Genomic DNA, 27,972 nt, shown 5'->3' with positions numbered 1-27,972 from the left:
AAAAACGGGGTGGTTCAACTTGTTCATAACTTCGCCGTCGGCTCCAAGACGCTTGGAGGCAATGGCATATGTGCATCAGCCGTGGCATGAGGCTATAGGCTGGCCCATCAGAGAGGTCGTAAACGCTTCCTCGAGGCATGCCATCATTGAAAAAGACAACTGTTTCACTGGCAGCGCCTCAAGCTGCATGGAAAGGAATGCCGTATGAAAAATTGCAAGTTGCAGCCAACCGGTCTACCAGGTCTGGTCGAATCTCGTAGGCCATTAAACATGCATACATGACTCCAATTGATGGTTGTGGCAATGCGAACTGAATAGGTTGTCCGCGACTGACGACTTGGCACGGACACTAAGTGATCCATCAAATTCGAGTCATCGAGGATATTGGTCGATCAATTGAAGATACACGTCAGCTAGGTATCTCCCTTCCTTCCAAAGTTTTACACCATACATCTAACATATATAAGTAAGCATTTCCAGCAGTTCGTGTCCACCCCGTCACACTCTGCAGCGTTGATGCACGGTCTCACTGGAATTCTCATTCATCCTTTGCGTTCAGCAGTTCTATAACTAGCTGTACTTTTCATGGATTGGTTGAAATTCAAAATGCATCTCGGCATCTAGGAGATTTCTGATAAGTGGCGGCTGTTATCAGTGGAGCAGGCGAAATAGTTACGCTAACAGCATCAGTGAAATCATCACACAAAATGCACGTACTTTCATTGCACACGCCCGTTCGCACTGCCGGATGTCCATAGTTCACCATGTTTCTCGATGAAATTAGCGAGGATAGGTGACAGAACCTGTCTCTTCTAAACAAAACGAACAAGATCGACAAAGTGCTTGCTTTTCATTTTATGTTCTGAGTTACTAATACATTCAGGTTTGTGCCGATGATTCGCAGTCTTACTGATTGCCTCGATCGATGGCTAGTACTTAGGCGCTTGATATAAGAGATGGTCTGCGTGTTCCCACTCTTACGGATCCTTATGACCCAACACAGATATTCCGTCACTTCCGATGATCAATCTGACACCTCGTGCATGCCTCATGTGGTATACAGCTGCGTATACCCATTGTCCACTGAATCTAGATCATCTAGATACTGACTTCAATTCGGGTAGAATTCACCGAGTTCACACACTTCAATGATTATAAGGCTACGCTTCCAAGTCTCCGTCACATCTACCTTCCCCCATGGATCCTTTAACGATAAGAGAAAGAATCGGTCGCTTTCGAATCCTCGTCGTAGGGAGAGCGAACGCAGGAAAAACCACCATCCTACAAAGAGTTTGTAACACACGAGAAAACCCAGTAATATATAACAGCGCTGGAGAAAAGGTACGTCTCTTGATGCTGGTAAGAGGCTAGTAGTGATGACTAACCTATGGACATCAGATCGATCCTGCAGTTTTAGAGGCATCCAGAGACGTAAGTCATGAGGCTCTTGGTTGATGACATGAACTGACGTGCTCTCAGCGCGGATTGCACGATATCGAGAACGAAATGACGTTTGAAAGCAACCCAGGTTTCATCTTTCACGATTCACGCGGGTTTGAAGCAGGCGGCGAATCTGAATTTGACAAGGTGAAGGCTTTTATCGCAAGCCGTTCTAAGGAAGCCAGATTAAAAGATCGACTCCATGTTATCTGGTAATTGTAACTGATCAATCGCAATATGCACCACCTCACGATTTTAACATTAGGTACTGCATCCCGATGGACGAGTCATGCCGGTCATTCACCAAAGGCGAAACGAAATTTTTCTCTCAATGCGATACTGGAAGCAGTAAGCTTTCACATCCGATTGTTGTTGATGTTCGACTGATGCGCAGAATCACGATCCTCAGTTCCAGTGATAGTATTGTTCACAAAATTTGACGCCCTCTACGACGAAGCATACGCCCAGCTGAAATCGAAGGGAGCATCCATGAAGGAGGCCGGACGACTGGCGCCGAAGCATGCCGAAGAGTCATTTGCGACTGGGTCACAATTGAAGTTTCTATACCACTCCAAGGACATTCAACACCCTCCAAAATGTCATATATGCCTCCCTAGTAAGCTGTTGATCGTCTAGTGCTGCCGCGGTCCGGTCCAGAACCATGGTTCGAACTGGACTTTTGGTCCGGTTCTCCGCGGTTCGGTCCATGGTTCTTGCGCCAGCCAGAACCGGACCGGAAAACGGTTCTCGGTTCTAGATCTTCCCAAACGGTCCAGTTCTGGTTTGGCCTTCCTGAACCATTCCGAACCCTTATCGACTTCGACGTCAGACTGTCGTCTTCGGGATTCACATTGTTGATTAATCAAGCTACATTTAGCCTTTTCGAAGGTATACCGGTAAGCACTAACTAATTAAACTCTCAAGTCTCTCACCTGCTCACCTCTATAACAGGAAGTTCTATTCATTGAGGACCGGCTACAACACTGCGCAAGACTACCTTTTACTGGAGGTGGATATGTTAGGCGCGGTCAAGGTGGATTTTGGAGGGATTGTGTCTTGCGCTATGCTGCAGAGGTGCGTATTTGTGCTCTGAATGCTGATGGCTCCCTCAAGGGCCAGCACCCATCGCTACCAGCGCACAACCCATCACACGCCACGCCACCTGCGCCTATGTTGATGCCCGCCACCTCACTGCATCCCCTCTCACTCGCTTGCTGTTCTTGCCGGCTGGCTTTTGCTGGCTCGCTTGCCATGTCTCACTCGCCCACTGTCTCTCACCCTCTGTCTCTCGCCCATTGTCTCTCACCCTTTCAATACGATGAGAGTTTTTGGAGGTACGTTTTATTTGAGTTGTGATGACGCGATGTTGAACGATCACCTTGCACTACAGGCTTTGCGCATCGCGCGATTGAGGACATCATTTGGAAGAACTACCATCATTTTTGTCCTCTCACCTTTGGGTTTGACGCTTGTGCTTCAGGGCTATCGCAAACAATCCTGAAGTCTTCCCCGAACCACACAGGTTTAATCCTCAGCGTTGGATTGACGATGCAGGTTGCGCGCGATAATCTCCGGTTGATCTCCGGTTTTTCACTTTTGGCTTTGGCCGTCGGTGAGTAGTATCGTTCATATCTTGACCATTTCTTACGCCTTACTTGAAAATGTCAGAGTGTGTCCTCACGAATTGGTCAGTCTTCATCAATACGGCTCTCATCATGTGGGCTTTCCACTTTTCGGAGAATCCTGCGGCCACCAGCATCACAATTTTTTCTGAAGCGCCGGCCACGTCAGCATCTTCAGCAGCTACAGAGGCAGAGGGGTATGGAGTCATCATTAGAGTAGCTACTCGATGTGTAAACTAGTATTTCAATGTTTTGTTTTTCGCGCTTGCCACTGAAAATTTTCGGGTTCGGTTCGAGTTCGGACCAGAAAAAAACCGAACCGGACCACAGAGAACCGTTCTCTGTGGTCCAGTTCGGGGTTCGAAGATTTTGCAGAACCGGACCATGGTCCGGTTCTCGGTTCTCGTCCAGGGCCCTCTGAACCGGACCGAACCGGACCACGGCAGCACTATGATCATCGACTCATGAGTCTGATACATTTTGATGCTGATCTATTAGACATGGACAGTGATGATGCAGATTGCGGTTTACTAATTGAACACACAGCTGGAACTTTGGATAATGAAGTACTGAAACAATTATTTGTCTCAACCCAGCAGACCAACATGGAGATCTGCATGAAATATGCAGTTGAGATGTAACTACCCGTGGTCTCATTCACCTGCTGACCAATTACATTGTCGACCCCCATTGACAGGTTGTGAGTGTATTCATCTGCCATTGAGCTCGAGAGTTGCTACTGACGACATCCTTGATCCGTTGACAGTCGGCAAGTCTTTTCATCCCCAATCAAGCTCTAGCCTTGTTCACCAATGACATTGCTCATCCACCGACAGAAAGTCAGTATGCTGATCATCCGTCAAGCTTTGCTTATGACCGAAATCGCATATCCCTTAACAGATTGTGAGTGTTTTGATTGGAACCTTGCTCGTGAACGACATCGCTGATCCATCAATAGGACATTAGTTTCTTCATCCTTCTTCGACTTCGGGCCATGCTGACCAAAGATGGCACATATTGGCAGAATGTGAGTGTATGGATCCTCAGCAGGAGTGGGCGATATTCAACTTTCCATCGTGGTTCAATCAGTTTTACAACCATCACGCTGCAGAGATACAGTCTAGGTTACTCTCTGTGGTATGTCCAATTGGTCGCAGATTGTAACACATATCTCATGTTGCGAATGTGCCAGGTCTCTAGCTCATCACCCTTGGAGAACATTGTTCAACTCGGTTCTGGTGAATTTCAAGGTTACGTTGCGATGAACCTGCTTATTATCAATCATTTAGCCGCTATCATTATCTTCAAAAACTCTTTCTACGTTTTCGACAAGCGAGACCATCTTCAGGGCCAGCAAGAGTCTGTTCCCTCGTTTTATGTCGCTCTCGAGCAGTACATGGCATCTCCACATGCAGCAGCTGTCAGGGAAGGTGTGAGCGCTGCCGTCCATGCGTATGAAGAAGCTGTAAAAGCTTTTGTCTACACATATCAAGGAAACTTGCCTGCTTGGATGGCCAAGTTACCATTTCAACCCTTCAAGAGGAAGGCAAAAGAAGCTATTGAACGTTCTCAGCAATCCTTTGCACGCTCCAAGGAGAAGGAGAAAGAATCTTCGTGCTCTCAGGCGAAGGCGGAGTTGATAAAGGCTGTTCTTGAAATCACTTTAAATCATCGCCTGCGTATGTCTCACCGGCCATCATGTTGTGGCTAGTGTTGCCATGGCTCCAGCTTGTTGCTGGTTCTAGCCACGGCCTGAGCTAAAAATAGCTGAGTTGACAAGTGGTTATGGCTTGTGTAATTACGGTTCGGCCCAGCTCGAGTAGTTACAGCTAAGTCGACTTAAGGGCTTAAAACCAACTTTATTAATAATATATTCTAAAATTATATAAGCCAAAAATAGATTGACAATTTAGGACTCCAGTCATCGAGAACCGCGACGAGAACTCAGAGCAGATTGTCGATCACATCAATTCACAAATGCACTCAAACGCACTCTACATTTTACAATAACTTTATTGATATCAATGGGTCCGCAAGACAAAGTAAGTAATTACTGATAATGTTTAATCAAAAACTAAAATAAATCACTAGTTATACAGTACTGCAACTTGCGCAAGAAGGTTGCGAGAGCAGCGCACATCAGCGCAAAACACGGAGAGACCCATTGAAAGGCAGCAGGGAGTTGAGAGAGCTGTTGAGATCCAAGGAGGAGGGGAAAGGACCGTTCAGACAACTCGGAGATCCAGGTGGGGACGTTACCTGAGGCGACTTCTAGGTCGCGGTCGCGGGGGCAGGGATTAGTGTTGAGATTAAAGAGAGGTATGGGTTGTGAACGTTGACCTGCACCAAACTGGTTCGGTGCATGGATGACTAATGCTCTCCCACGAGCCCGATACCCTAGAAATCATTATGAACAATCTTCCTTTACTTTATGGTTCAGACTGCAGTTCAGATAGTATTTTCATTTCTCAGACAGACTCAGATAGGCTGAATATTCTTGTATATTTAATTTTGCAGTAAATTCTGCTTAGTCAGCAATAACAATGACTCAGACTGAATCCCACACATGTCAAGTAACAGTGTAAAATAGTTCTTGCATAATTTGCCTTGTGGGAACTTTCTTAACACTCTAAATACACGGCTCGCGTCATTTCTACGGTCAATAAAGTAACATCATAACAAGACACCAACAAATAACATAATCAGTCTGTTACTTAATATTTGTCACATGATACTAAGTTATATGACTCTAACAGTCAGGTGACCTATGACCCTAAACCAAATCATGACAAAGCAACCTTTTTGAGATGACTAAAGCTTGATGACACAAATTATAATGCACATGACTACAGTAAATAGTATTGGTACAATCTGACTAAGCCTATTCCCCTTAGAACGTGGGAAATAGTAACACAGCCACCATAATTTATCTATATAAGACCCCACTTTTTGCCAATAAAAAGATGCATACAGGGAACTTTTAAGCCCCACAAAATAAATTTGAGTGTGAAGTGTGATCAGTATCAACAACAGTGACAAGAGCTGTTAAGCAACTAACTGAGAGGTCATTGTAAGCAACATCCAGCAATACCTTTAGCTCATTGTCAACAACTGTGAAATATCTTGAGCTCACTGTGCTCAACAGTGAGCAAACTTTTTCTTTGATTTTCTACTGGTGAACCTCTAGTCTCTTTCTTTTCTTTTCTTTCTTCTTTCTCTCTTTCTTTTTCTGTTTCTTTGTTTGTTTGTTTGTTTTCATTTGTCTCTTTTTCTGTTCAGTTCGTTCACGTCTCAGTGTTATTGTCTGAATTTGTTTCAAGATCTTTGTGTTGTCTTTACGTCCATCTAAGCACCGGCTTAGTGGGAAGACTTCAGAAGTTGATAGTGACGCTTGACCTCACTCATCTGAGTAGTGATACTGAGCCAGGGTTTTCTTTGTCTGCTAGACTTTAGTTGTTGAATAGGGGACTTGGTACTGAAATCCAAGGACGTCCGTTCCTGATTCTGTTTAATACTCATCGTGAGTTCCTTGGCAGCAGGTTCAATAGTGAACTAAGAGTTCTACTGATCACTGATTAGTCCTGACCTTTGATTCTACCTGTTTGTGCTGAGGGGGTGATTGCTATAATTTCGCACGACTTTCTGTAGTAAATTTATTACAAGAAGCATTGTTACTGAAGGAAGGGTTTCTCTTATCAATCTATTTCTTTCTTTTATCAGTACCATACTGTTGGGCTGACTTTTCTCTGTTCTCTAAACACTGCCATACCGTTGGAGTGAATCAATTTCTGTTTGTCATCACCATACCGTTGGGCTGACTATATTCTGTTTATTTTATTTTCTATTGCATCCATACTGTTGGATTGACTGGTATTGCTACTGACCTCACAGGAAGTACTTTTGTCTGAACATAGCTTGGGGAAGTGTAAACAGCCACCCACGAACAACCACGTTATCGGTCATTGGTATTTGTCTGAATCGCTGACCGTGGAGATTTTTGATTTTGTAGGTGTTTATCTATAGATCATCTATCTAAGAAGTCAACGTTTATGAATAGAATAGTCTTCTCAATCGAAATGTGAACAAGTGTCGTTATCGGCGATGATCAAACGGTGGGCAATGACTTGAGATCAGCATGGTCCAAACTTGAACGAGAAATGACGGACTCACTCTGCGAACGGTAAGCAATGAGCTTGGATCAGCGCTCGAATGATAATCAATGTCGTGGTAGATCGCACAGATGTTCCTTCCTCAAGGAGACTGCTAGTCTGTTCTTGATTATGCGACTCCTCGACCACCACTTCTTCTGTTTTTATTGTCTTGATAGGAAGCGAGTCGTCAGGTCGCTTCACGCTCCGATCTCCAGTAGCACTCTCCTCGACACGGTGCCTGTTCTTCTTGATGTGTCGCAAATTTGCCTCTCTTTGAGCTGGTGAGGAATTCATCTGTTGACTGACAGTCCATTCAGTCCATTCATTGCCATCGCTAGCGAGGATGGTACGTGACTTGGGAGTGCTGGGCAATGCGACCTTTTTAGAAGTTGGAGGTGGCCCATTTGGTAGGGGAGAAATGGACAAATCCAGAGGGAATTCAGAAGCCAGTTGAGTCGAATACCAAGGTGCATCTGTGATCACCTGTCTCCCAACGTCAGTGGAAGCCGATACAAACGAGAGCGCATCGAAAGACTGATGAGTCTGAGTGATTTGTTTCTTTGGATTCTTGGTCAACTCGATTTGGTGAGACAAAGCCTTTTTATAGTCATCGACCACCTCAATCTCTTCTTCAGTCATACCATCCTCCTTCTCGACAGGAGGCCCGATATCAGCAGAAAGCTGAAGTAGTGCTGCGCTGTGTTGAGCCAGAGTCCTTTCTCTCTTGGCATGTCAATCAAAGCTGGGTTCTGAAAAATAAAGCGTTGAAGGTTCAACGATACAGCGAGGCACAAACAATGCTCCGGACTGTATCTATAAATGTTGTAAGGTCACGCGTTGCCTAGTCTGCTATACTTGAGACGACAAGTGCGTTCGACCCTAAAGGGGAAGCGAGTGCAGCAAGGATCTAGAGGTATGCGCTGAAAGCGCTACTGGTTGGCCAATGTGAAGCATGAGAAAGCGCAGGTGCGCGCAAGGCGCGGGAATGTGCGCGTGTATGGCGCGAAGCGCGGGAAAGCGTGCGCGTGTATACAGATACGAGAGAGAGTAAGAGTGAGTTTGCTTAAGTGATGATATGATGTAAGACAAGAGAAGAGAGATGCGAGGTGTAAACAAATAGATTTCTACTATGTTCTGCTAGGTAAATAGTGGGTAGTAACCAGTAAGTCCTCTGTCGTTCTGGTGGGAGAGTAAGTGAGTAAGTGTATGTACTGCTGGTGCTTAAGTATGGCACCTAAGCGCTGTCATGCGGAGCCGAAGCGCTACCGAGTAAGGTATGTAAGGATATATGTAAGTAAGGGTCCATGATAAAAATAAAGATGGAACAATATGCAAATGTGAGAAATGGAAATATACGCACTAGGGAACTTGGTGGACAGTGGATGGATGCTTCCGGATGGCTGGCGCTATAGGGCGCTCAAGCGCGGGAAAGCACACGCGCATATACATCGTGAAGCGCAGGAAAGGTATGCGCGCGAGTTGTGCATTGCGCGGGAAAGCTGCGCCTCATGTAGGAATAGCTGTGGATAGCATACAGAGTGATGCTACAAGTTCATGCCATGTACTCCCTAGTGAAAACTGCGATATTGCACAATGAGAGGCACAAGTCTCTACAGCGTGACGCACATCGTGCAAGTTACAGAATGCATAAACATTAAGTACATTCGTGAAACTTGGAGCCAAGCATAGGTATTGGAAGAAACTGGAGAAGATGTGCCAAGGATCCCGCTGAAACACGGGATCAGACAGTGTCATTTCGAACAGATACAACTCACATAGAGTAACGATGCAATGAGGTAGATGCCTATCTCGTGAATGAGCTAAGGAATCACTACAAAGCATAAGGCACAACATACCAAAAGTGGAGACCATCGCGACAATCAAAGGACCAACAGGGGGCATGAAGAAGGTAATAATGCCCTGTTGTACTTTCCGGGGGTGTTTCATTGCTCAGCCACACAGTCTGAACAGTTTAGTCTAACAATACTTGATCTATATGACTGCATGGTGAGTATAATGAGTATAACATCACGAAGCAAAGCTACCTTCACCAGGGTCTGAGTTGCTTCACCGCACATTTCTAGACACCCAAGATGAATGATACGCAGGCGGAAGCCTTTCTGCAGGCGCGTCATGGGGGGGAATCAACGTGCTGGCATCATCTTCTCGAATGTATGGCACCACTTCAGAGAAATTGTCATTCCCAAGATATGATGGGCCAATTGACGGGTTCAATGACTGGACCCGCTCGGGGCTCAAAGAATGTACCACTGGGAGAGTAGACTCCCCAGACTTGTGATGGCGCTGGATAGGACTTAAACTGCTGTATCTCTGAGTGGCTACCAGGGAATGTTGTGAGTTCATGAGTGAATACATGAAGAGTACAAGCACCTGCTTCGGCATCCGTGAAGGACACTCCATAGACAGGCTGGACACCATATGATTGTCCCAGAAACACGGATGGTGTATCCTTGATCATGCGAGGCCATTTACCTCATCTGTAACTAAGAGTAAACACCACTGAGCACTGCAATTATGGTGAGCGCAGCGCCACCCACTGCACCACCGATGATGGCTATCCGTGAAGTAGACGAAGCCGCTGAATTAGTATTCACAGAGCTGGTATGGAATGCAGAGACAATAGTTGTGACAATGGCAGAGCCACCTGCAGTAGGGGCCGTCGTAGATGTGGGGAGGGATGCTGAAGGTAAGACTTGATTCGGGCAAACCATGAAAGTATTGTTGTTGTTTATCACCTGCTGTTCTACTGCATAATCCGCTGTCCATTGACTGGGTCATCGTTAGGAACAAACTACTGTCTCCTTCGCTATTTGACTCACTAATACCTGGCTCAGGGTCAGACAAGTACTGCGTGCGTTGAATAGACTTACCAGGATCCATCGGACCAATAGGATCTATTGTACAGGAAGTTATCGATCTTGATGTTCTCATTGCACACAGCCTGTTGAATATTTGCTGGAAGCCTAATTATACCACGTAGTCTTGTGAGTGGGTGCGTTGCCTTCATTCTCACTTTACTCACGATTGACGTCTTGTTCTTCAGTTGGCTGGGAATGGTCTACCAGAAAGTGCATTGTCAGGATAACATAAGCAAGCACCTGAGAACAGTGAAACTCACAGTGAATGCCTTGCCGGTTAGCCAGAATGAACACACGAGAAGGTAAACAGCCAAGAAGGCGTAGACCCTGCACACAAGTCAGCTTGAATAGAATAAAGACTCTGACTTGAAACAAACCATAGTGTGATTGCATATGCCGTCCGTTCACCCTTTGGTCTGTTACCAAGAGCTAGCACAAACTGCAGCGCGAGGAAGGCAAGGTAAATCCATTTGAAACACAAGTTTACCCAGTGTGTCGGATCAGCGTGGTGCGAGCTCAAACGAGGATTGACAGACTCACTCTGCAAATGGTGAGCAACAAGCTTGGATCAGCATGGCTGTTGTCGAACGAGGATCGACACACTCACTCCCTGTGAACTTCGATCAGTGGGCCGAGCTTGAAGGAAGATCAAAGCACTCACATACCATGAACAGTGGGCAATGACCATGGCATAAAGCCATTGTTGCAGTCAGTGCTGATGCCTAGTTCAGATATTAGTTAGGGTGAGACATCCGTCAAAAAGAAAAATCAATCGATAGTCAAGGTCATTAATGACAAAAGTAGTAGCAGCAGTATGAGCAAGAACATAGAAATAGTAAAGGTAGCAGTAAAGAAAAAAATTAAGAGACACATGTAGACGTCGTTGCGATATCATCTGGAACATCATTGCATTCGTCCTCTGCGATGACTCTGAGAAGGGCCTCGTAATTGCGACTGCCAGAAGTTGTTGCGCTGATGGCAGATATCAGTACGTCACCACAGCCAGATGCCAAGAGATCTTTATGGCTCGCTGAGCCCACGACACACATCAAGTCATACTCCATATCCTTTTGGGATGCTGACCAGCCCTTCGTGAAGTGGAGTTGCTCTTTTTTCAGCGCGAACTTGGTCATTTGTAAGGCTTCCATCAAGTAAGGACTAATGTGATTGCGTTTCTTGGTGAATGTATCACTGCTGGAGGAAAATACGCGCTCGCATGGAACGGCAGAGGATTGGATCGGGAGAAAGTCCATGGCAATTTTATAGAGTGTTGGAAAGATTGATTTCGAAACCTAGTCCACCATCAGTACCTCATCATCAACAAATCCTGTAATAGACTCTTACCGTCCAAAAAGATAGAAGATCTGTCCCTCTGGGACTAAGAACACCTGTGCCATAAGCATTGAACTCGTCTTCGACTGATTGAGGGCCGCCCTGGTGATGCGGCAGTAAGTCCAACTCAGGAAGTCCATAAATCGTCGAACCTAGAGCTGCAGGGCGCGGCTGACGAGTCGATTCATCGGATTGCATGGAGACATCTGTTGTTCTCTTGCTCCGCATCTGTGGGACATATCAATCCAAAGTTCGGCTGTTATTATTATCTGGCAGACGTACCAGTTGGAGAATATAGTTTTTCGCCTGTGTAATTTGCGGCACTGACCAATGTTCATTTATCCATGACAGACGTCTTGTGGGGTCAACGACTATATACAACAATGAGAATTTATCCTTATCGAAGCATCGAAAAGACTCACACATTGCAACAGCATATGCTCCTGTTAGGCTCATCTGGTCATCGTACTTGGCTGCCCACATTAAACCTATAGCAACAAAAGGTGCGCAATGTGGGACAAGGTCTCCCACAAGCTTCCACCTTTGAATCAACCCTTTGAAGGCTGGAACAGTGCTATTCAGAAGAGGACTGGTTTCGCTGGACATGCATTGTTGGGCGTGGTGTGGTGCCTAATGTAGAATAGTAAATACGTTAGAAGTTTTGGACATATGAAAACATACTTCTAGAATAACCTCAAGATCCTGAAGGACTTGCCAATCCATAGGGCTCAATTTATAGCGAGCTATGCTGCATTGAGCAGGGAGATTAATCCAATGGTCGATGGCCTGGGCAAGAGTTAAGCTGTGTGAAGAGTCTAATGATATGAGACTTACCTGCCATAGGATCCTCAAACAATTGAACATGATGTATGTCGAATCCCAATGAGTGGGCTCGTCACATAGCAATTCAACTATCAGCAGGGCCATACGCTCGCCATTGTCGTTTACGAACCATCCCTCTGCATTGCCAGAAGTAATGGCAGCTTGAAAACTGTCACGACGCTGGCCTGATGAGCGGATCACACGGACAACATCTCTGGCCCGAGTGATAACATCACTTTGCAGAGCCTTGACGTACTCGACTTTCTTGAAAGTGTAAGGGCCAGCTACAAAAGTGTCAGCCAAATGTGAGAAATCTACCTTAGAATGTTCGTCGAGGATATGTTGGACGCATATGTTCACTATATGTGGAAAACATGGGATTTGGCGATCAAGAGCGTCAAATTCGATCCCATCATTTTGTAACAGCTGCGAGAGCTCGTCCATTGCAGTCCGGTTATTACTGGCATTGTCCAGGGTGAAGTGTCCAATCTAGACAAAGTCAGAGCATGCAACAGAGTACAATGAAATACTAACATTATGTTTCACTTCAGCGCGATCAATGAGCTCCAATATTTTTGGAGCAAGTGCCTTTCCTGTATGGCTACCAGGGATGTGATGAAAGGCTATTAGAGCAGCCTTCAAAACAAGTGTGGCTTCGTGTTCTTTCGCAATCCAATGTGCGGTTACAGCAAGGAAGGGATGGAGCTTAGAATCAGACCAAATATCGGATGTGAATGAAATTTGTCCTTGGGCGGTCTGCAAGATATGAAGATACTGTATGCAATAGATAGTTAAACACTCACAGCGAGGTCAAGTTTGATGGCTGCAAAGTATCCATCCCACGCATCGATGATTAGTTGCTGAAGCTTTGAACGATGGGGGATATCAGAATCCTTTAGGTCCTGCCGCAAGAGGCAGAGCAGTCGACGAAACTCTGGACATTCAACGACACTGATTGCCTAGAGATGATGGTTAGCGAGAACACATAAAAAATGAACAGTACTTACTTGGTCGTCAGCTACAATAAACTTCACAATCTGTCGATGCATCTCCTCGATAGAGAAGTCTGATAAGTCATAATCCGAAGATGCTGACTTCCCAACACCGGGCCTTGAACCGCTGTAGGGATTCATTTCTGGCTGGGCTTGCAGAGACTGTTTTTACCTTAGTGTTATGTTTGCACTTTTGTAGCTTACATAATCAAGTTACCTTTTCACCAGTTCTACTATGAGTCTGAGTATTCAGCAAGTTTCTATCATATTTCCTCTTCTCTGAGCCTTGAGCCTGGTCCAGAAACCCTTTAGGGTCGCATAGCAGCTAGGTTCTGCAAGACCCAACATTGTTCAGACTCACCATCTGAATTGTTGTACCTTCACCGCCACGTTTGGGATTGGGGGGAGGGCCAAGTGTCTCGATCGTGCAAGTGGGATTTTGGAGTTGTTTCCGCATCTCGCTGAAGGTCCAGCCTTCATTAAGGTGGTCACTTACAGGATGGATGCCAATTGGCCATTGCTGCTTCTCGGATTCCTCGAGGTAAAGGTTGATATGAACTTTATGAATGTGTGAACGGAGAGGGGTATTGCTCATGGACGGACCGTAGATGGTGAGGGGATAGGATGAGTCTATCTTATTTGAATCCCTGGTAAAGGGGTGAGAAGAGTAGAAGAGACTCCCAGACATGTTACTCACTCGCATGGTACACAAATGTGCTTGCTGGTGTCTGAGTTCTTCCTAAAGAAGAACTGGATATCGGAAGTAGTCTTGAGGCCTCTTTTTCTCGTAGCAAAAGGATTGGTGTGGAGAGTGCTGGTTGTCATCTGAGTTGTCGTCTGTAGTGGGCTCGGGCCCTGTGTGTGCGTGGCGGCTACAACTTGAGGTGGGTCGTCGTCGTCTTCACTGCTGCCAACGTTGTTGATGTCAATCCACTCGCCATCATCCGTATGGGCAGCTGCGTCATCCTGCCTATATCTCTGAGGCAGCTGTCATTGTCTCCTAGGGCGGTGAAGCGCAGTAGTAATCGCAGCAGCTGCAGTGGTAGTTGCAGCAGTGGGAGCAGGAGTGTTAGGCACGGGAGCGGGAGCAACAGGAGTAGGAGCAGGAGCAACATGAGTAGGAGCAGGAATGATAGGTGTGGGAGCGACAAGAGCAGGAGAGACAGGTGCAGGCACAGGCACAGGAGCAGCTTCAACCTGGGGGATTTTAGCATTCTGTCGACGACGGTTCATGTTAGTAGTAGTAGTGCTGGAGATGTAACGAGAGACTTACCCATACATAACATATATACCTTCATCCTGGGAACCCCAGAAAAACACTGCTGTGCACAATGGTACAGAATCACCTTGGCACTGCAGGGTCTAAACACAATAGTTAATAGCAATACATAATGATTGAGACTGAAAACTGGTGTACTGATACACGTACATTTCGTTTAGCAGCTCTTCATAACATCACAACTTCTTCCTACTGTATTGGCCAGATCATGGTGACCAGTTCTTGAATGTGGGTGGGGATCTCCGTGAGGAGGACGCGAGTATGAAAACTAACATGATGTATACTTAAATCTTGCTGAGCAGGAAAGATCGGTTAGGAGTGAAAGGTGATCATCACAGACTGCAGTGTACGGTGTACCCTGATCAACGTGGGAGTTAATACGTGGGAATTAATACACTGCATAGTACATATGTGCACAGACCATGTGCAATACATACACATGTAAATACTAGGCAAACAATCTCAAACATGCGCATTGCGCAGATGTAGTACTGAAAGAAGAAAACAGAAAGAAAAGCTATATAGCATGTTTCTTGATCCGACGTGAGGTGGGAGTAGTTACAGGTGTTGGGGTATTGTTGTGTAGATGTAAACTTGCGAATGATGAGTTCATGGATGCGGTGTGTAAGGATAAATGAAACTACTTACACACGAGTTGATCTATGAAGGGGCGTTGCTTTCAGCAGACATGTGGGCACCAATTCAGAGAGTTCAGGGTTTTGAGAAGGTGGGATCGGATAATCAAAATCCAGGGAATGTGTAGCTGGTGCAGGCCCTGCAGTGCGAAGATCGTGCAGTAAAGAACATAGATAGTCATAATCGGGATCTTCTGAGAATGAGAGAGAGCGCGAGTAGACAAGGATATTTGCAAATGCAGGAGGAATTCCCTCACATAAATCCACAATGGCGGTATCTACTTTGTGCTCGAGTATAAAGGAGTCAGAAAGCTTCTCGTGGTCACTATTTAACCACAGTAGGGAGCCACACAGGAAATATATCAGCATATAGGCAAGTGATTCAAGATCATCACGGCGACCTGGCTCCAATCCCAAGTGATTGTTGATTGAAGCGAAGGCAGGGGTGCCTGTGAGACGTCAACCTCGACGAAATGGGATGTGGGATGTGGTTGAGGAATTCCAGTATCTCTTCATGATACCAAAATCAATAATATAGACAGTTTTTTCCGAAATATCTATCATAGCGTTTTGCGGTTTGACATCGCCATGAATATAACCATGTGAGTGAATGTACTCCAGACGTGACAGCTGGAAAATGGGTCAGTATCTACAGCACAACACATTTGAACCAAAGTACCAGCTGGTCCCCTAAGTTTACAACAGTTTGAAGTCTGAATTTCCGGTTGCACATGAGGAAAAGATCATGCAGCGAGCGACCAAGGAGGTCAAGAGCCAAGGCATAGTGTGTTGACTCCCTGCCAAACCAAAGGACACGGGGGATCCCAACTCCACCTTCGAGTTGCTTGAGAATGTGGTGTTCATGCTCGAGAGAAGGTGGATTATTGGTGACCGGTTCGAGTTTGATGGCAACGATATCATCATGAAGGAAGTTTTGTGCACGGTACACGACAGCTAGTGTATATTTGAAACCCTGAATATCAATCAATTGACTGTCGACATCATATGAACGCACCATATGAACCTGATCCCAAAATATTTTCCAGCCTGAATCTACCATCAATGTGTAATGGAGCCTTACTCATGCTATGCGACAGCTAAATGTTGCAGACTTACAGTGAGAATTGAAAATTCAGCATGGCGAGAGTGGCTTCCACGTGACTAGAGCCGACTGCAGTCAACTTGAGCTGGCTTGAGTCGATATTTCTTAATTAATGGCTTGTAGCCAGTTCGTGCAGCTTGTAAGTCGAACCAAACTGCACAACGTGGTTCGACTGACAAGTTTAACCGAATGGCAAGTGTAGCTGGTAAAAGCCGAGTCCGAGCCGGGCCGAGCTGAGCTGTGACATAACTAGTTGTGGCAGCCATCCTGCTGATCTGCTTGTCTTCAGCAAGACCTTGATGTCGGGCGATGCAACACAATGTTCCAGTTTGGAGTGGAGCTGAGGTATTATGGCTGTGATTGTGGGCTTCTTGATTGGTCTGTCGAGGTAGATTCAGGATGTGGGACGGTACGAAATGGTTGCATGATCACGCAATATGGTACTTTGTCTGGTAGTGTTTGGAGAATGTCGGACACCGAGTTACTGATCAAGCTGCACAGATTTATGACCATTCCATTAATATTTTATTCATCCTAGGGATACATACAAGTAGCTACATTGGCCAATGACTGTTTCCCTCTCTGGACCTCACATCAACGTTTAATGGCTGCCAACTCTTCCGAAGAGCCAGCAGCAGAACAACTTCGGATAAATCCTATGATATGGTCTATCTATTGGGTCAATGTGACCTTCCCTTCCTCGTGGGATCCAGGCATTCGAGAATAAATTGAGGAATTTTAGCGGCTCATCTTCGTTGTGGCACCTTTATCGGCTGCTAAGGGGGAAGATTCATCTTCCCAGCAGTCAGGGAAAGCCTGACACAGCGATGACAACTACGCAGTCATATGGACTTGGACGGAAGGGGCACATTCCTCTGAGTGCCTTGAAGGCGTAAAAAGTGGTGGAATGCAGAAACTCTGTGCGGATATGATATGTCAATCACAAAAACAGTGTGCGTGAGGGAGCCTTCAAGATATTATCAGGAAGGCCAAAGTGGGTACGGTTATTTGCATGTTCAGTTGAGGTTGTTGTAAGCAAGAAATGAATTGACTTTGAATCATTCTATATATCACAGAATATTCTGGATAAATATTTCTTCACCCTTCTTGACCATGAACAAATGTTCCAATCAAATCACACCATCTGGCTGAATGACAAAAACCTCGGTTTAGTTGGCTTGGACGAGGTAAGCAGAATAAGCATGGTCCCACTGATCAAGGACGAAGAGATACAACGGGCGATGGCGGTGCCAATGAGGGTAAGATACTGCTGACCATACAACTGGTTTAATATATGGCTCTAGTGCAGCCAAGATCGAAGTAGCATCTGTAGGACCGCAGCACCGAAGTCAAAAAGTATCATCGAGTCGGATTCTCTGGATGTAGAGCAGCTTGAGCACATCGAGACTCTGTCGTCAACCTCAAGTTCTGTCTCGTCAAGTATCCTGTAGGTGTTCATGGGCTTCCCCTCCATTGGTGTGATAAAGTCGCCAAGGATGATGCTGCTGAAGCAGCAATGAATGCCAATCATATAAAGGAGAATGGCACGCCAGATATGACAGATGTAGCATTCCAACAGCGGGCAGGAAATTCACATGTTTGAACTGCTTTGAACTCCGCCCGACACTCCGAGTCTGTAGACTAGGTCTCTGTTGCTTTATGTTGCTGGAAACTGTTATTGGGTGACTATCTGTAGGCTGAAATAATGCGGAATAAAATAAGATAGAATAAAAAAGACCATTTAAGGAAGTCGTGCCGCGATGCCGCTGTTCATTTGCATCGAATTTGCAAAACATTATTTTTTGACCCCCTTACAGATTATTCCGGATTATAAATGATGGATTAAATCCGTTTTGGGCCACTACGCCTAAGCTATCTGCTGACTAATCCATGACTTGAGGTCCGCCTGATACATGTTCAGCATGGCGATAATCGCCACCTGGTCCAAACATTTTCCAATATACGGAGTCCCATCCCTGAGCTCCCTGGCGAAGTTTTTAGCTGAAATTTTAAGATTGCTATCAGCAGACGACGCCGACACGTACCACTTGTTACAGTAACATGGCACGAGTCCCCTGCCAGCAGACAGCCCTCTGCCACCGCACGGCTATAGACGATACCGGAGTCTCACCAGCTCTATGACGATAGATGATGATAGACGATAAGCGGCAACTGCCGGCTTAGATAAGCAGTCTGGACCGCACGTGACGACACATGACGACATAGGTCTAGAAGACCTATTTATGATATCAAGATAGAAGGCAAGCCTCGTGTTGCCTCATGTACTGATAGAAGGGTACCGCATGGACCCTATCTACGATAGAAGCCCGCCTCATGGACGCTATCTCTGACTCATGTAGATAAGCAGATTAGAACCCAGCTTTAGGCTGAGCTTAGATATGAAGAGTAGCCTTATATAAGGTCGAAGATTAAAGTAGATGTTCCTTACTTTAATCTTACTAGGTTTACCCTTGAACTCCTTGTCCCACTAAAGCTACCTGCTTGACATCGACTCGTACCTTCAGTGACGCCTCTCACTGTCTGTAAACCGCTATCATCTCAGCGTAACCCCTCGTTAAACACCACGAGCTACGTTCGAGTACGCAACCTTTGCTTGTCTGTAAAGGCCGACGACTCTCAGCACTCGGTACCACTATCGTGGTTGTTGCTGTTAGATTATCCTAGTCGCACATGACCGTGTGTCGTAACACCACTGCGACCGGCCAGGGTACGAGGTGAGCAGTGCTGACACCATTCTCTCCCTATAAGTCTAGAACAACTCGTTCCCCAAGCTACCGTGACTGTTTCTTTTTCAATAAAGACTTGATTTCATGTGTGTACTAACGTATTCCTGCGACCACCGCTGGGCATGACAAAGGTACAGCCGCTTAGGGTTCCGGGTTTCAACACAATCAAGTCGAGCTAGCTCTATTCCAGCAACGAGTGTAGCTGCTAACATCCTCGCGTCTTCTTCGTCGTCAAGAAATGCTGTCTCTTCTCCATCATTCACCAGATTGTGGTATTGTAGTAGTAGATCGTCCATTGCAGTTTTGACCAAATTATTTTATTCCAGATGCGTTACGGTTGTGTTTTCTGTACAGATTATCTTTTGCAAATATCTTTCAAAGTCCGTTATAATCTATTCCGCATTATTTTGCCTACGGATAGTCACCCATTACCTTGCCTTGTGAGACATTCTAAGTTATAACCTCATGTGGTTGTAAATTTTTATTCCTCCCTTCTTGCTCTCTCGAGCCTATACTTGCTCGCTGGACATTGCTTTTTCTTGCCTCTAGAGTTTCTGATTGATTGCTCGGTGAGTTCTCATCGCAGTCTAACGTTCGCTGACGCGTGCTCCTTTGCACCCAGACATCATAACCTCATCTCCTCTTTCTGTTTTATTCGATCCATCTTGCTCTGTTCTCTACCTGCTCGCTGGACATTGCCTGGTACTTTTTTGTCTTCCGAGTTTTCGAATGATTCTCTGCGATTGCTCAGTGAGTTTTCGATTTGATCCGGACGTTCGCTGATTTGCGCTCCTTCACAACTAGACGTCGATGCCTGTGTTCCTGATCATGAAACCGTGTGTGGTCATATGCGTTTTGGAATACCGTGATTGTCCACTCATAATGTTGTGTGTTTTTACGCTGTTGAAACCTACCAATTCTACTATGGGTGCATGTACTTTCCTGAACTGCACCTGTCTATCTATGTCTCTTTCACCACTTCTGCTCGCGGTTAGAGAATGTGCTAAGTGCTTGCCGTTTTCGTCGTCTGACATGCTGTATGTGTTGTTCAGATGCATCTGTTACGGTTGATGATCTCCTCGTTTGTGTTGATATCGAGGGCCTGTTCAGCCGTGGACACTTTGAATCTGACAGTTATGCTCACTGCTCTATCTTTCCAGCATTTAGTCTACCTCCGCCGGTACCAGAAGGTCTTGGCGCTGCCTCATATGCAGCTTTGCATTCGCATGATGACCCATCGTGGTTTCGTCACGCTATGAAGAAAATTTGCAGTTTGTCTGTTTCTGCTTTGACCATTATCGTTGTTGGAGGAATTAAACATAATCGCGGTGGTGTCGGGGACTGGAGACCAGGTGCGCACGCATCGCTACGATAGATTGCCTCGGAGTCCGTGACTTTCACAGGGCACGACGAGTTGGGCGGACCGTCTCGATAAACCTTATTTTTGACAATATTCATTCCAGGTTACCAGAATGGTGTGGCAGTCTGTGGGCCGAAATCGCTTGAATTCATTGCTTTGGGAAGATTTTGGAGCACGGACAAGTTGTTCGTGGGGTGAAGGAGAACAATGAACCAAAGTATGTCCTAGATGCTGCGGTAACGGAAATGAAAAGGTTTAAGGCTGAACTTGTATTACTAGAGAAGTCAGGGAACTAGAGAAGAAGCTTCAATTGAAGTTGTATCATTGTCCATGTACTCATAATGTAAAGTGTACCAATAGTTATCAGAAGCCATATGTGAAGATTGCGGTCTACGAAGCACGCGTGCTAAAAACGATCTGCGCTGCTCTTATTTGCACCACCCCCTTGTCATTTAGAGGATGCTGATGGGAATCTCAACGCTTCCAACAACAGAGTATGGAGAGCCATTTGTTCCGTTCACCGGATAAGTAGTGTCCAGTATCACCACGTAAGAGGCATTGAAGTAGTTTGCATAAGGAAGCTAGAGCCAAAAAAAATCAACTGCCACACGTGGAAGACACAACCGCCAAAACTAACCTGAGTTGTGAATGAATCGAGGAGAGGAGTTGCCGAGCTCGGATTGAGAGTACGACGAGCAAGTAGGATAGGAGGTTCGAAGCCGTTGTTATTCACAGGGACTTCGATGTAGTAGTCAGTGTATTCGGGATTCACACCAAATTGAGCAGCGCAGCTGAAATTCGCTGTCACAGTAAAGGTCTTGAATGATAAAAAAAATCAGACTCGGGAGGAGCCAACATAAATTACGAAGATGACTCACTTCACCGGGAGAGAGCGTGGTAGGACTGACTGTAACATCGCCAAACCTATCAGCCTCGGCACAAGCCTGGGCAGCTGCTGGAGTGGCTACAGCAAAGACAGCTGCAAGGGTAGCGATTACGGTTGAGAAGGAAAGCTGCATTCTTGCAAAAGTAGGAAATGATACTTGCTTCAGTAGCAGTTAGCCCTTTTATGCAAACTCAAGGAGGCAGTGATGGTGTCAATTACTATTAGTATCCCGACGGATGAGTCGTCAAAATATTGCGACCGCATCACAAATCGAAGGGGAAAAATTGCCGTCCGAGAAAATGACGAAATAGACGTACAACATTTCAAGTATCTTGCGGGCGTACTAATGATTGAAGAACGACGCCAGTTCGAAATAAAGCCTAAGGCCAATGCCAGCTTCAAATAATTAATACTGCGGACACCTGTTTTCGATGTGTATGGATGAGAGGCTCCTGCATAACTGGACACTCTCGGCCTCCATTATAGTTGGGCGCCGGTTGTAACTTGTTCTGGAAACGATGAAATGCTGCGCCACAGTAAGTACTACTGCGATTGGTGCGGTATTTGCCGCGACGGGACCTACTACTGAGTAAATACAACTTGCTTGTTGCTGGCCACATAAGCCTGAGTACTCTGGACTCTGCATCAGTGCCTTGAGGGACTTTGCTACATGATTAATATAAACTGACTCGGTTATTTTTGTCTTGCAAAGACTAATTTTCTAATGCGTTCCATTTCAGACTTCGGCTTTGGATGATGATCCGAAAATCCACCACTAAAGTGTTTATTACGATGCAAGTGGTGCGCAAAATAACTGCTAAAAGACCAGGTGTTATGTTTATTTCCAGCAAGTGAGTATGGCGTTGTACAGTCGCGGTCATCGCGGGAACATTAATATTGCAAGCACCCCCCAAATATGGAAAGAGGTGACCGCGATGACCATGATGACCGCGACTCATATATATACGTCGTCGTCAATTTCCAGAAACCAAGGCACCTACCGCCTTGATCAAAGAACTCACTCACACAAAACAAGGCACCTATCACTACCCACGCCAAGTCCAGGTGAAAGATACCCATGTTAATTTATCTGAAATCTGGGATGGTTGGCCTGATGGAAGTTATGCTCGCCTGTTTTCTTGGGAGAGAGCCCATCAGACAAATATCTTAATGGAACGCTAGGCCAACGGGAACCAAGAGACGAAGCGATGTTGCTGAGCGCTGAGATTTGGAAAGATGGTTTCGAACATGACGTACGTGTCTTGGAATCATTGTTTGTAACGAGCCTTGCTAAATCACCACACGCCCTGCCAGGCTGCCACACGCAAAATCATCTGTCAACTGCATGCTTCCTGTGACTACGGAAAAGATCTTTTGAGTCTGTCGTAGCCTCTTATGCCCGAGCTGCGGGCTGTACACGGGGTGTTGTTGCTGGACTGATTGGACCTCAGCCGTCAGTCGCCGAAATATCTTCTGTTCTTTACAATGTTGACGGCCTCTAGGCAGAGCTGTGATCATGATGAAATCATATTGAATTTGAGGTACTATGCTTTCTGACTTTCGATACGATCCTATTAACAATCAGCTTAGCGCGGGCCAGGTCCAGTAACAGCAACAACAGGTGTTGAGCAACGGATGTCAGGACCTTTCGGAAGCGAAGAAAGGTGGCACTCACCGCGTCTTGAGATAATGCCCGCAACTGCGCAGTCACTCGTTAAGAAGACATAGAAATAGCATTGTATGCGGAGGAATCAGACTACAATGCATTGTGAAAGATTGTTTAGCAACGAGGAAGATAGTTGTTGAAACAGTATATGGGAGACCTGACTCGGACTTGCAGACTGGGGTTACCTCTGTGAATCGATACCGCCTGACCGTAACTCTTGGAGCGCAGTGGATATACCATATAAGGAATCGAAGCAACGTTGGCTCGTTTGGAGGGCAAGCACTGGGAGGTTCCAGTGAGTGTAATTGATGCGCACTCACCTACACCATTTGCGAGCACCGCAGCAGTCGCAATAGTGGTGCGGCATTTTCACGATGCCCTTGGGAAAGTTGTTGTGGAAAGTTTAATGCGCATTGTGGTTCCGTGGAAGAAATCAATGATGGTGGCGGCCACACGCTTTCTCTTTGTTTACCTCACCTACATAAACTACAGGCTGCAGCAACTTGTCTGGCTTCAAACCCAACTTCAAAAGAACTCCGAGCAACTATTGTATGGCTTCTGATCAAATTATGGACACGAGCGTTCAATATGTTGTAAGCAAGAATTATTTTTGTGTTGCCGTTCACTGATATCTCGAATCTCGAAAAAGATGACAAGGAAACGAAAGAGACCGGCTTACGACTCCCAAGGCGATGAGGCGCTCGATCTGCTTCATTCCGAAACTTCGATGCACATGCGCGAACCTTCCTTAGGCCCCATCCCTCCTATTGTTACCCTTCCTCCAGCTAGGGACACGACTGCGACAAAGGTACAGCTTTTACCATCAAAATTGAACACAGCTTCAATGATCCACATCAGAAGGCTGTGACGGTGGACAGCTTCATTCGTCAAGTCATGACGAGGGGGCCCGGACCGCAGCGAAAACGGCAACTACGGACCGTAAAGTTGCAAGATGCATCCATTTCTACGGGCGATGCAAATATCCAGCCAGCCACTAAGAAGCCCGTCGGGGACGGGAAACCGACGACTCTGGCGCAGAGGCTGGCGTGTGCTGCCATTCTCTCCCACGTGGAAACAAAAGAGAGTCTGCATTCTACTTCCGGCGGTGTATCCTCCTCTCGTCGTCCTCTCAACTTTGTTTCATTCCCGAAATTCGCAACGCCTCCTTCGCCGAGGAAGAAACTTACTGTACGATCGGCTTTTCCTGGTTCTGAGTCTTCTGCAGTCATGGTGCGCAATAATCGACGCCAGAGGGCAAAACCACAACCTGCTTCTGAGCGTCCTGGTTGTCCTCCTCTGAACTTGGTTCCCTCGCATGAAGCACAGGTCGCAGATGCCTGTGGAGCGCAGTCTCACTCTGGGACTTCCGCAGACGTGCTTGACAGTAGTCGACACAAGAGGCCAAAACGACAACAAATTACCAACCGTCCTGGCTGTCCTCCTTTGAAGTTTGTTTCAGCTCATGAAGCAGAGGCCGCAAATGCTGCAAAGTTGCCGTGAGTTGTCTTCTTTCAGACCAGATAGGGACGTTCGGAACATGGCCCAACAGACGCCCTCCAAAACGACGGCCTACTTCCTACCGTCCTGGCTGTCCTCCTTTGAAGTTTGTTCCCGCACATGAAGCAGAGGCCGCAAATGCAAAATTTCCGTGAGTTGTCTTCTTTCAGAACAGATAGGGACGTTCGATAGATGGCCCACCAGGCGCCCTCCAAAACGACGGCCTATTCCCGACCGTCATGGCTACCCTCCTTTGAAGTTTGTTCCTGCACACGAAGCAGAGGCTGCATATGCTGCGATGTTTCCGTGAGTCATCTTCTTTCAGAGCAGATAGGGACGTTCCGAAGATGGTTCAGCAGACGCTCTCTACAACGGCGGCCTACCTCCTACCGTCCTGGCTGTCCTCCTTTGAAGTTTGTTCCCGCACATGAAGCGAAAGCTGCACATACCACAAAGAGTGAGTTGTCTTCTTCCAGGGCAGATAGGGACGCTCGATGGACAGGCCCGACAGATGCTCTTGACACCGTGACAGGGGCTGCTTGAACTTATAATCTCCCATGTCGGACCGAAACGAACCTTTGGCGATTTCCTTCCATGACGAACAATCTGTCCTCTACAATCACAACGGAACTAGTTGCACCTTCTCAGAACAACAACAAGGCATTTAGAACTCGCACGATGGCCGAACTACTCCACTTTGTAATACTTACTTTTGGTCGCAACAGCGGGCGGCGGGCGGACCAGGAGACATTCGCGGTGGCGGGCAGTTGCTCAAGGCTGAACTTGTCTTGCTAGAGAAGTCATGGAACTAGAGAAGAAGCTTTAATTGAAGTTGTATCATTGTTCATGTACTCATAATGTGAAGTGTACCAGTAGTTATCAGAAGTTATGTGAAGATTGCGGTCTACGAAGCACGCGTGCTAAAAACGATCTGCGCTGCTCTTATTTGCACCACCCCCTTGTCATTTAGAGGATGCTGATGGGAATCTCAACGCTTCCAACAACAGAGTATGGAGAGCCATTTGTTCCGTTCACCGGATAAGTAGTGTCCAGTATCACCACGTAAGAGGCATTGAAGTAGTTTGCATAAGGAAGCTAGAGCCAAAAAAAATCAACTACCACGCGTGGAAGACACAACCGCCAAAACTAACCTGAGTTGTGAATGAATCGAGGAGAGGAGTTGCCGAGCTCGGATTGAGGGTACGACGAGCAAGTAGGATAGGAGGTTCGAAGCCGTTGTTATTCACAGGGACTTTGATGTAGTAGTCGATGTATTCGGGATTCACACCAAGTTGGGCAGCGCAGCTAAAATTTGCTGTCACAGTAAAGGTCTTGAATGATAAAAAAAAAATGATCAGACTCGGGAGGAGCCAAGGTAAATAACGAAGGCGACTCACATCACCGGGAGAGAGCGTGGTAGGACTGATTGTAACAACGCCAAACCTTTCAACCTCGGCACAAGCCTGGGCAGCTGCTGGAGTGGCTACAGCAAAGACAGCAGCAAGGGTGGCGATTACGGTTGGGAAGGAAAGCTGCATTCTTGCAAAAGCTAGTGCTGCCGTGGTCCGGTTCGGTCCGGTTCAGAGGGTCCTTGACGAGAACCAAGAACCGAACCATGGTTCGGTTCTTTAAAATTGTCGAACCCAGAACCAGACCATTGAGAACGGTTCTCAATGGTCCTGTCCGGTTCTTGTCTGGTCCGAACGCGAACCGAACCGAAAATTTTTCAAGCAATGGAAAAAACATTCACAAGACATCTACATGACATTGGGTAGCTAGTCTAACTGCATACCAACTGCATACCCTTCTGCCTCTACTGCTGCTGACACATGTCCATTCTTATAGGCTGCCTTCATCAATTGTAGCGCGGAGAAAGTGGATGATGCGAGTGCGTTGCAGCGCAGAGTTGATGTGATGCCCGCGCTGGAGAAAGCGCGTTCAGAGGGAACAGAACTGCCTTGAATGGGCAGGTAATCACGCGCAACACGAGCTAGTGTTGGGTACTGCAGCGAATGTAACTAATCAAGAATGTAAGCGGGGAACAATGAATTTGAGGGCTGACTTACACCCCACCATGCCACAACATCATCAGTCTCCTCCAATGGTGAAGTATCTGAGACGCGCACGCCAGTAGACATCCGCTCCCATTGTTGAAACTCCGCGGCGATGACGCTTGAACGTTGAACAATATACCCTCGTAAACATATACTCATCTTATCCCGTTCAATCTACACGTTATATTTGTCTGACTCGGATCTCAGCAGTTCTTCCGCATTCACGTTCCTTTAACTAAACGAAACGCTAGCCAGTCACGGTGGTACCAAAGATCATATGTATAGAAATACCACTGAAACGCCAAGGTGCCAACATGGCAGACATTAAACACATGTAACTCGTTCTCTGGTGTCCTCCCGCTAAATGTGTGGTATATATAAAGGCAAGGTTTGCAAGCATTCTCTTAGACTCTTACATTCGTATGACTTCCCCAGCAACTCAGCGTTTCAACATGAGCTTGTTTCAATTGCAAAGGTAAGATTGTTCTATGTAGACTCGAGATACAACATGCGCTTATCACAGTTGCACATTCAAGGCCCAAGTCGTCACTAACAGCCCCCCAATTGACGTCGCCTTCACGGTTAGGGCCTGCCCCTGACCAAGATTCAATGCGATCAAGCTTACAATTACGTCTCGAGCACCTTGACCGAGTCTACTATGATAGGGTAGACTGTGTTTACAAAGAAGTGCAGGAATCACGCGCCCTCATGACAGAACTTGTCACTTGCCAATCAAACATCACCATGGAGGATGAGAGTACATTGGATAACAGTGTTGACTTCCAGGCAATGATTTATGACTCTGACCCTCAGACCATCATGCCTCTTGCCCTAGATGAGCTGAATGCTATTTCACCGTCGCTGACCTCGCCAGACCTCTCCGTCTTGGCAGAGTCGCAAGCATTCCAAGGACAACCCTCGAACCTAGAGTACGGGTTTACTAGTACTCTGCTGGAGAGTCTTCCCATCAGTAGACTTTCCCAAGGCAAGTTGCAAGATGCACATCCTTTCCTCTAAATGCTTACCGTGTACGACCAGACCTGTTGCTCACTGGCAGCTATAGACTCGATGTACCCGACTTCTCGCCTCAGTACGACACGTACTTTGATGGAAAGATGATGTCCGAGTCCGAGTCTTCAGCAAGTCGCGACCAACAATCAAGTCATCCCATTCAAGTTGCGAAGGCTGACCAAGTTAAAGTAAAATGCACTTGGCCCGGATGCTCAAAGGCTCTCAGGAAGGACAGTCTCGCCCGTCATATAAACGAGACGCACCAGCGGAAGGTCAAGGCCGTCTGCGTCTATTGTGGAAAGAGGTTCGCGCGCCCATATATGCTAAAGAATCATATCTATCGGGCCGAACGGAGAATGTCCTAGATACTGACATATTACGCACTCTAGAATTACAAGTATTGTAGCAGAACAGCCAAGCTAGCCAAGACCAATTGCGAATGTGTGAATGGCTATGTGAGTTTTCTGGAACCACAATGGTTCATGCATATCAATAGC

General features: G+C 46.4%; 9 protein-coding genes across 9 annotated transcripts; 4 read left to right on the top strand and 5 right to left on the bottom strand.

Moving 5' to 3' along the window:
• Positions 1-1,129: 1,129 nt before the first annotated feature.
• On the top strand, positions 1,130-1,656 carry F5147DRAFT_638265 (uncharacterized protein; the record flags this gene model as incomplete). The annotated part of the gene is made up of 3 exons (XM_041432970.1): positions 1,130-1,341; positions 1,399-1,431; positions 1,480-1,656. The coding sequence occupies exons 1-3, from the start codon at positions 1,198-1,200 to the stop codon at positions 1,654-1,656; spliced, it is 354 nt and encodes a 117-aa protein (XP_041291010.1). The 5' UTR covers positions 1,130-1,197.
• A 603-nt stretch (positions 1,657-2,259) lies between these two features.
• Positions 2,260-3,433, top strand: F5147DRAFT_703635 (uncharacterized protein). The gene is made up of 6 exons (XM_041437859.1): positions 2,260-2,336; positions 2,392-2,514; positions 2,576-2,737; positions 2,764-2,774; positions 2,831-3,052; positions 3,109-3,433. Exons 2-6 carry the CDS (start codon positions 2,456-2,458, stop codon positions 3,300-3,302), a joined length of 648 nt encoding a protein of 215 aa, XP_041291009.1. The 5' UTR covers positions 2,260-2,336; positions 2,392-2,455; the 3' UTR covers positions 3,303-3,433.
• A 6,284-nt stretch (positions 3,434-9,717) lies between these two features.
• F5147DRAFT_775533 (uncharacterized protein) lies at positions 9,718-10,793 on the bottom strand (the record flags this gene model as incomplete). Its single annotated transcript, XM_041441740.1, has 8 exons — positions 9,718-10,003; positions 10,054-10,059; positions 10,105-10,189; positions 10,257-10,281; positions 10,353-10,419; positions 10,470-10,633; positions 10,682-10,702; positions 10,758-10,793. The coding sequence occupies 8 exons, from the start codon at positions 10,791-10,793 to the stop codon at positions 9,718-9,720; spliced, it is 690 nt and encodes a 229-aa protein (XP_041291008.1).
• A 3,317-nt stretch (positions 10,794-14,110) lies between these two features.
• F5147DRAFT_654366 (uncharacterized protein) lies at positions 14,111-14,452 on the bottom strand (the record flags this gene model as incomplete). Its single annotated transcript, XM_041433864.1, has 1 exon — positions 14,111-14,452. The coding sequence occupies one exon, from the start codon at positions 14,450-14,452 to the stop codon at positions 14,111-14,113; it is 342 nt and encodes a 113-aa protein (XP_041291007.1).
• Positions 14,453-15,161: 709 nt separating this feature from the next.
• F5147DRAFT_746535 (putative casein kinase 1, delta) lies at positions 15,162-16,237 on the bottom strand (the record flags this gene model as incomplete). Its single annotated transcript, XM_041439858.1, has 4 exons — positions 15,162-15,553; positions 15,617-15,782; positions 15,832-16,106; positions 16,168-16,237. The coding sequence occupies 4 exons, from the start codon at positions 16,235-16,237 to the stop codon at positions 15,162-15,164; spliced, it is 903 nt and encodes a 300-aa protein (XP_041291006.1).
• Positions 16,238-20,471: 4,234 nt separating this feature from the next.
• F5147DRAFT_703631 (uncharacterized protein) lies at positions 20,472-21,703 on the bottom strand. The gene is made up of 4 exons (XM_041437858.1): positions 21,565-21,703; positions 21,240-21,407; positions 20,999-21,178; positions 20,472-20,942 (listed from the first exon to the last, which is right to left on the bottom strand). Exons 2-4 carry the CDS (start codon positions 21,378-21,380, stop codon positions 20,814-20,816), a joined length of 450 nt encoding a protein of 149 aa, XP_041291005.1. The 5' UTR covers positions 21,381-21,407; positions 21,565-21,703; the 3' UTR covers positions 20,472-20,813.
• A 2,184-nt stretch (positions 21,704-23,887) lies between these two features.
• Positions 23,888-25,199, top strand: F5147DRAFT_262813 (uncharacterized protein). Its single transcript, XM_041428918.1, has 5 exons — positions 23,888-24,409; positions 24,463-24,561; positions 24,615-24,716; positions 24,767-24,867; positions 24,913-25,199. Exons 1-5 carry the CDS (start codon positions 24,141-24,143, stop codon positions 24,951-24,953), a joined length of 612 nt encoding a protein of 203 aa, XP_041291004.1. The 5' UTR covers positions 23,888-24,140; the 3' UTR covers positions 24,954-25,199.
• A 177-nt stretch (positions 25,200-25,376) lies between these two features.
• F5147DRAFT_654362 (uncharacterized protein) lies at positions 25,377-25,948 on the bottom strand (the record flags this gene model as incomplete). Its single annotated transcript, XM_041433863.1, has 3 exons — positions 25,377-25,505; positions 25,562-25,741; positions 25,808-25,948. 3 exons carry the CDS (start codon positions 25,946-25,948, stop codon positions 25,377-25,379), a joined length of 450 nt encoding a protein of 149 aa, XP_041291003.1.
• A 573-nt stretch (positions 25,949-26,521) lies between these two features.
• F5147DRAFT_262830 (uncharacterized protein) lies at positions 26,522-27,908 on the top strand. Its single transcript, XM_041428920.1, has 4 exons — positions 26,522-26,852; positions 26,908-26,939; positions 27,001-27,449; positions 27,503-27,908. The coding sequence occupies exons 1-4, from the start codon at positions 26,829-26,831 to the stop codon at positions 27,838-27,840; spliced, it is 843 nt and encodes a 280-aa protein (XP_041291002.1). The 5' UTR covers positions 26,522-26,828; the 3' UTR covers positions 27,841-27,908.
• The last annotated feature ends 64 nt before the right edge of the window (positions 27,909-27,972 follow it).

The sequence above is a fragment of the Suillus discolor genome (assembly GCF_016758755.1).
Source record: "Suillus discolor strain FC423 chromosome Unknown F5147scaffold_40, whole genome shotgun sequence".
Lineage (NCBI taxonomy): Eukaryota > Fungi > Basidiomycota > Agaricomycetes > Boletales > Suillaceae > Suillus > Suillus discolor.
This window is presented reverse-complemented; position numbering and strand designations above follow the sequence as displayed.

Bases quoted from the DNA above. Each gene is read 5' to 3' on its own strand.
- F5147DRAFT_262813 (XM_041428918.1), top strand. From the start codon at position 24,141: ATGGTGCGCAATAATCGACGCCAGAGGGCAAAACCACAACCTGCTTCT. The intron at 24,410-24,462 runs GTGAGTTGTCTT...ATGGCCCAACAG, and splicing joins GCAAATGCTGCAAAGTTGCC to ACGCCCTCCAAAACGACGGC. The intron at 24,562-24,614 runs GTGAGTTGTCTT...ATGGCCCACCAG, and splicing joins GCCGCAAATGCAAAATTTCC to GCGCCCTCCAAAACGACGGC.
- F5147DRAFT_262830 (XM_041428920.1), top strand. From the start codon at position 26,829: ATGTGTGGTATATATAAAGGCAAG. The intron at 26,853-26,907 runs GTTTGCAAGCAT...CCAGCAACTCAG, and splicing joins GTGGTATATATAAAGGCAAG to CGTTTCAACATGAGCTTGTT. The intron at 26,940-27,000 runs GTAAGATTGTTC...TGCACATTCAAG, and splicing joins AGCTTGTTTCAATTGCAAAG to GCCCAAGTCGTCACTAACAG.
- F5147DRAFT_703631 (XM_041437858.1), bottom strand. From the start codon at position 21,380: ATGCAGCTTTCCTTCTCAACCGTAATCGCTACCCTTGCAGCTGTCTTT. The intron at 21,179-21,239 runs GTGAGTCATCTT...TTATCATTCAAG, and splicing joins CCACGCTCTCTCCCGGTGAA to ACCTTTACTGTGACAGCGAA. The intron at 20,943-20,998 runs GTTAGTTTTGGC...TTTTGGCTCTAG, and splicing joins TCGATTCATTCACAACTCAG to CTTCCTTATGCAAACTACTT.
- F5147DRAFT_703635 (XM_041437859.1), top strand. From the start codon at position 2,456: ATGTTAGGCGCGGTCAAGGTGGATTTTGGAGGGATTGTGTCTTGCGCT. The intron at 2,515-2,575 runs GTGCGTATTTGT...CATCGCTACCAG, and splicing joins TCTTGCGCTATGCTGCAGAG to CGCACAACCCATCACACGCC. The intron at 3,053-3,108 runs GTGAGTAGTATC...TGAAAATGTCAG, and splicing joins ACTTTTGGCTTTGGCCGTCG to AGTGTGTCCTCACGAATTGG.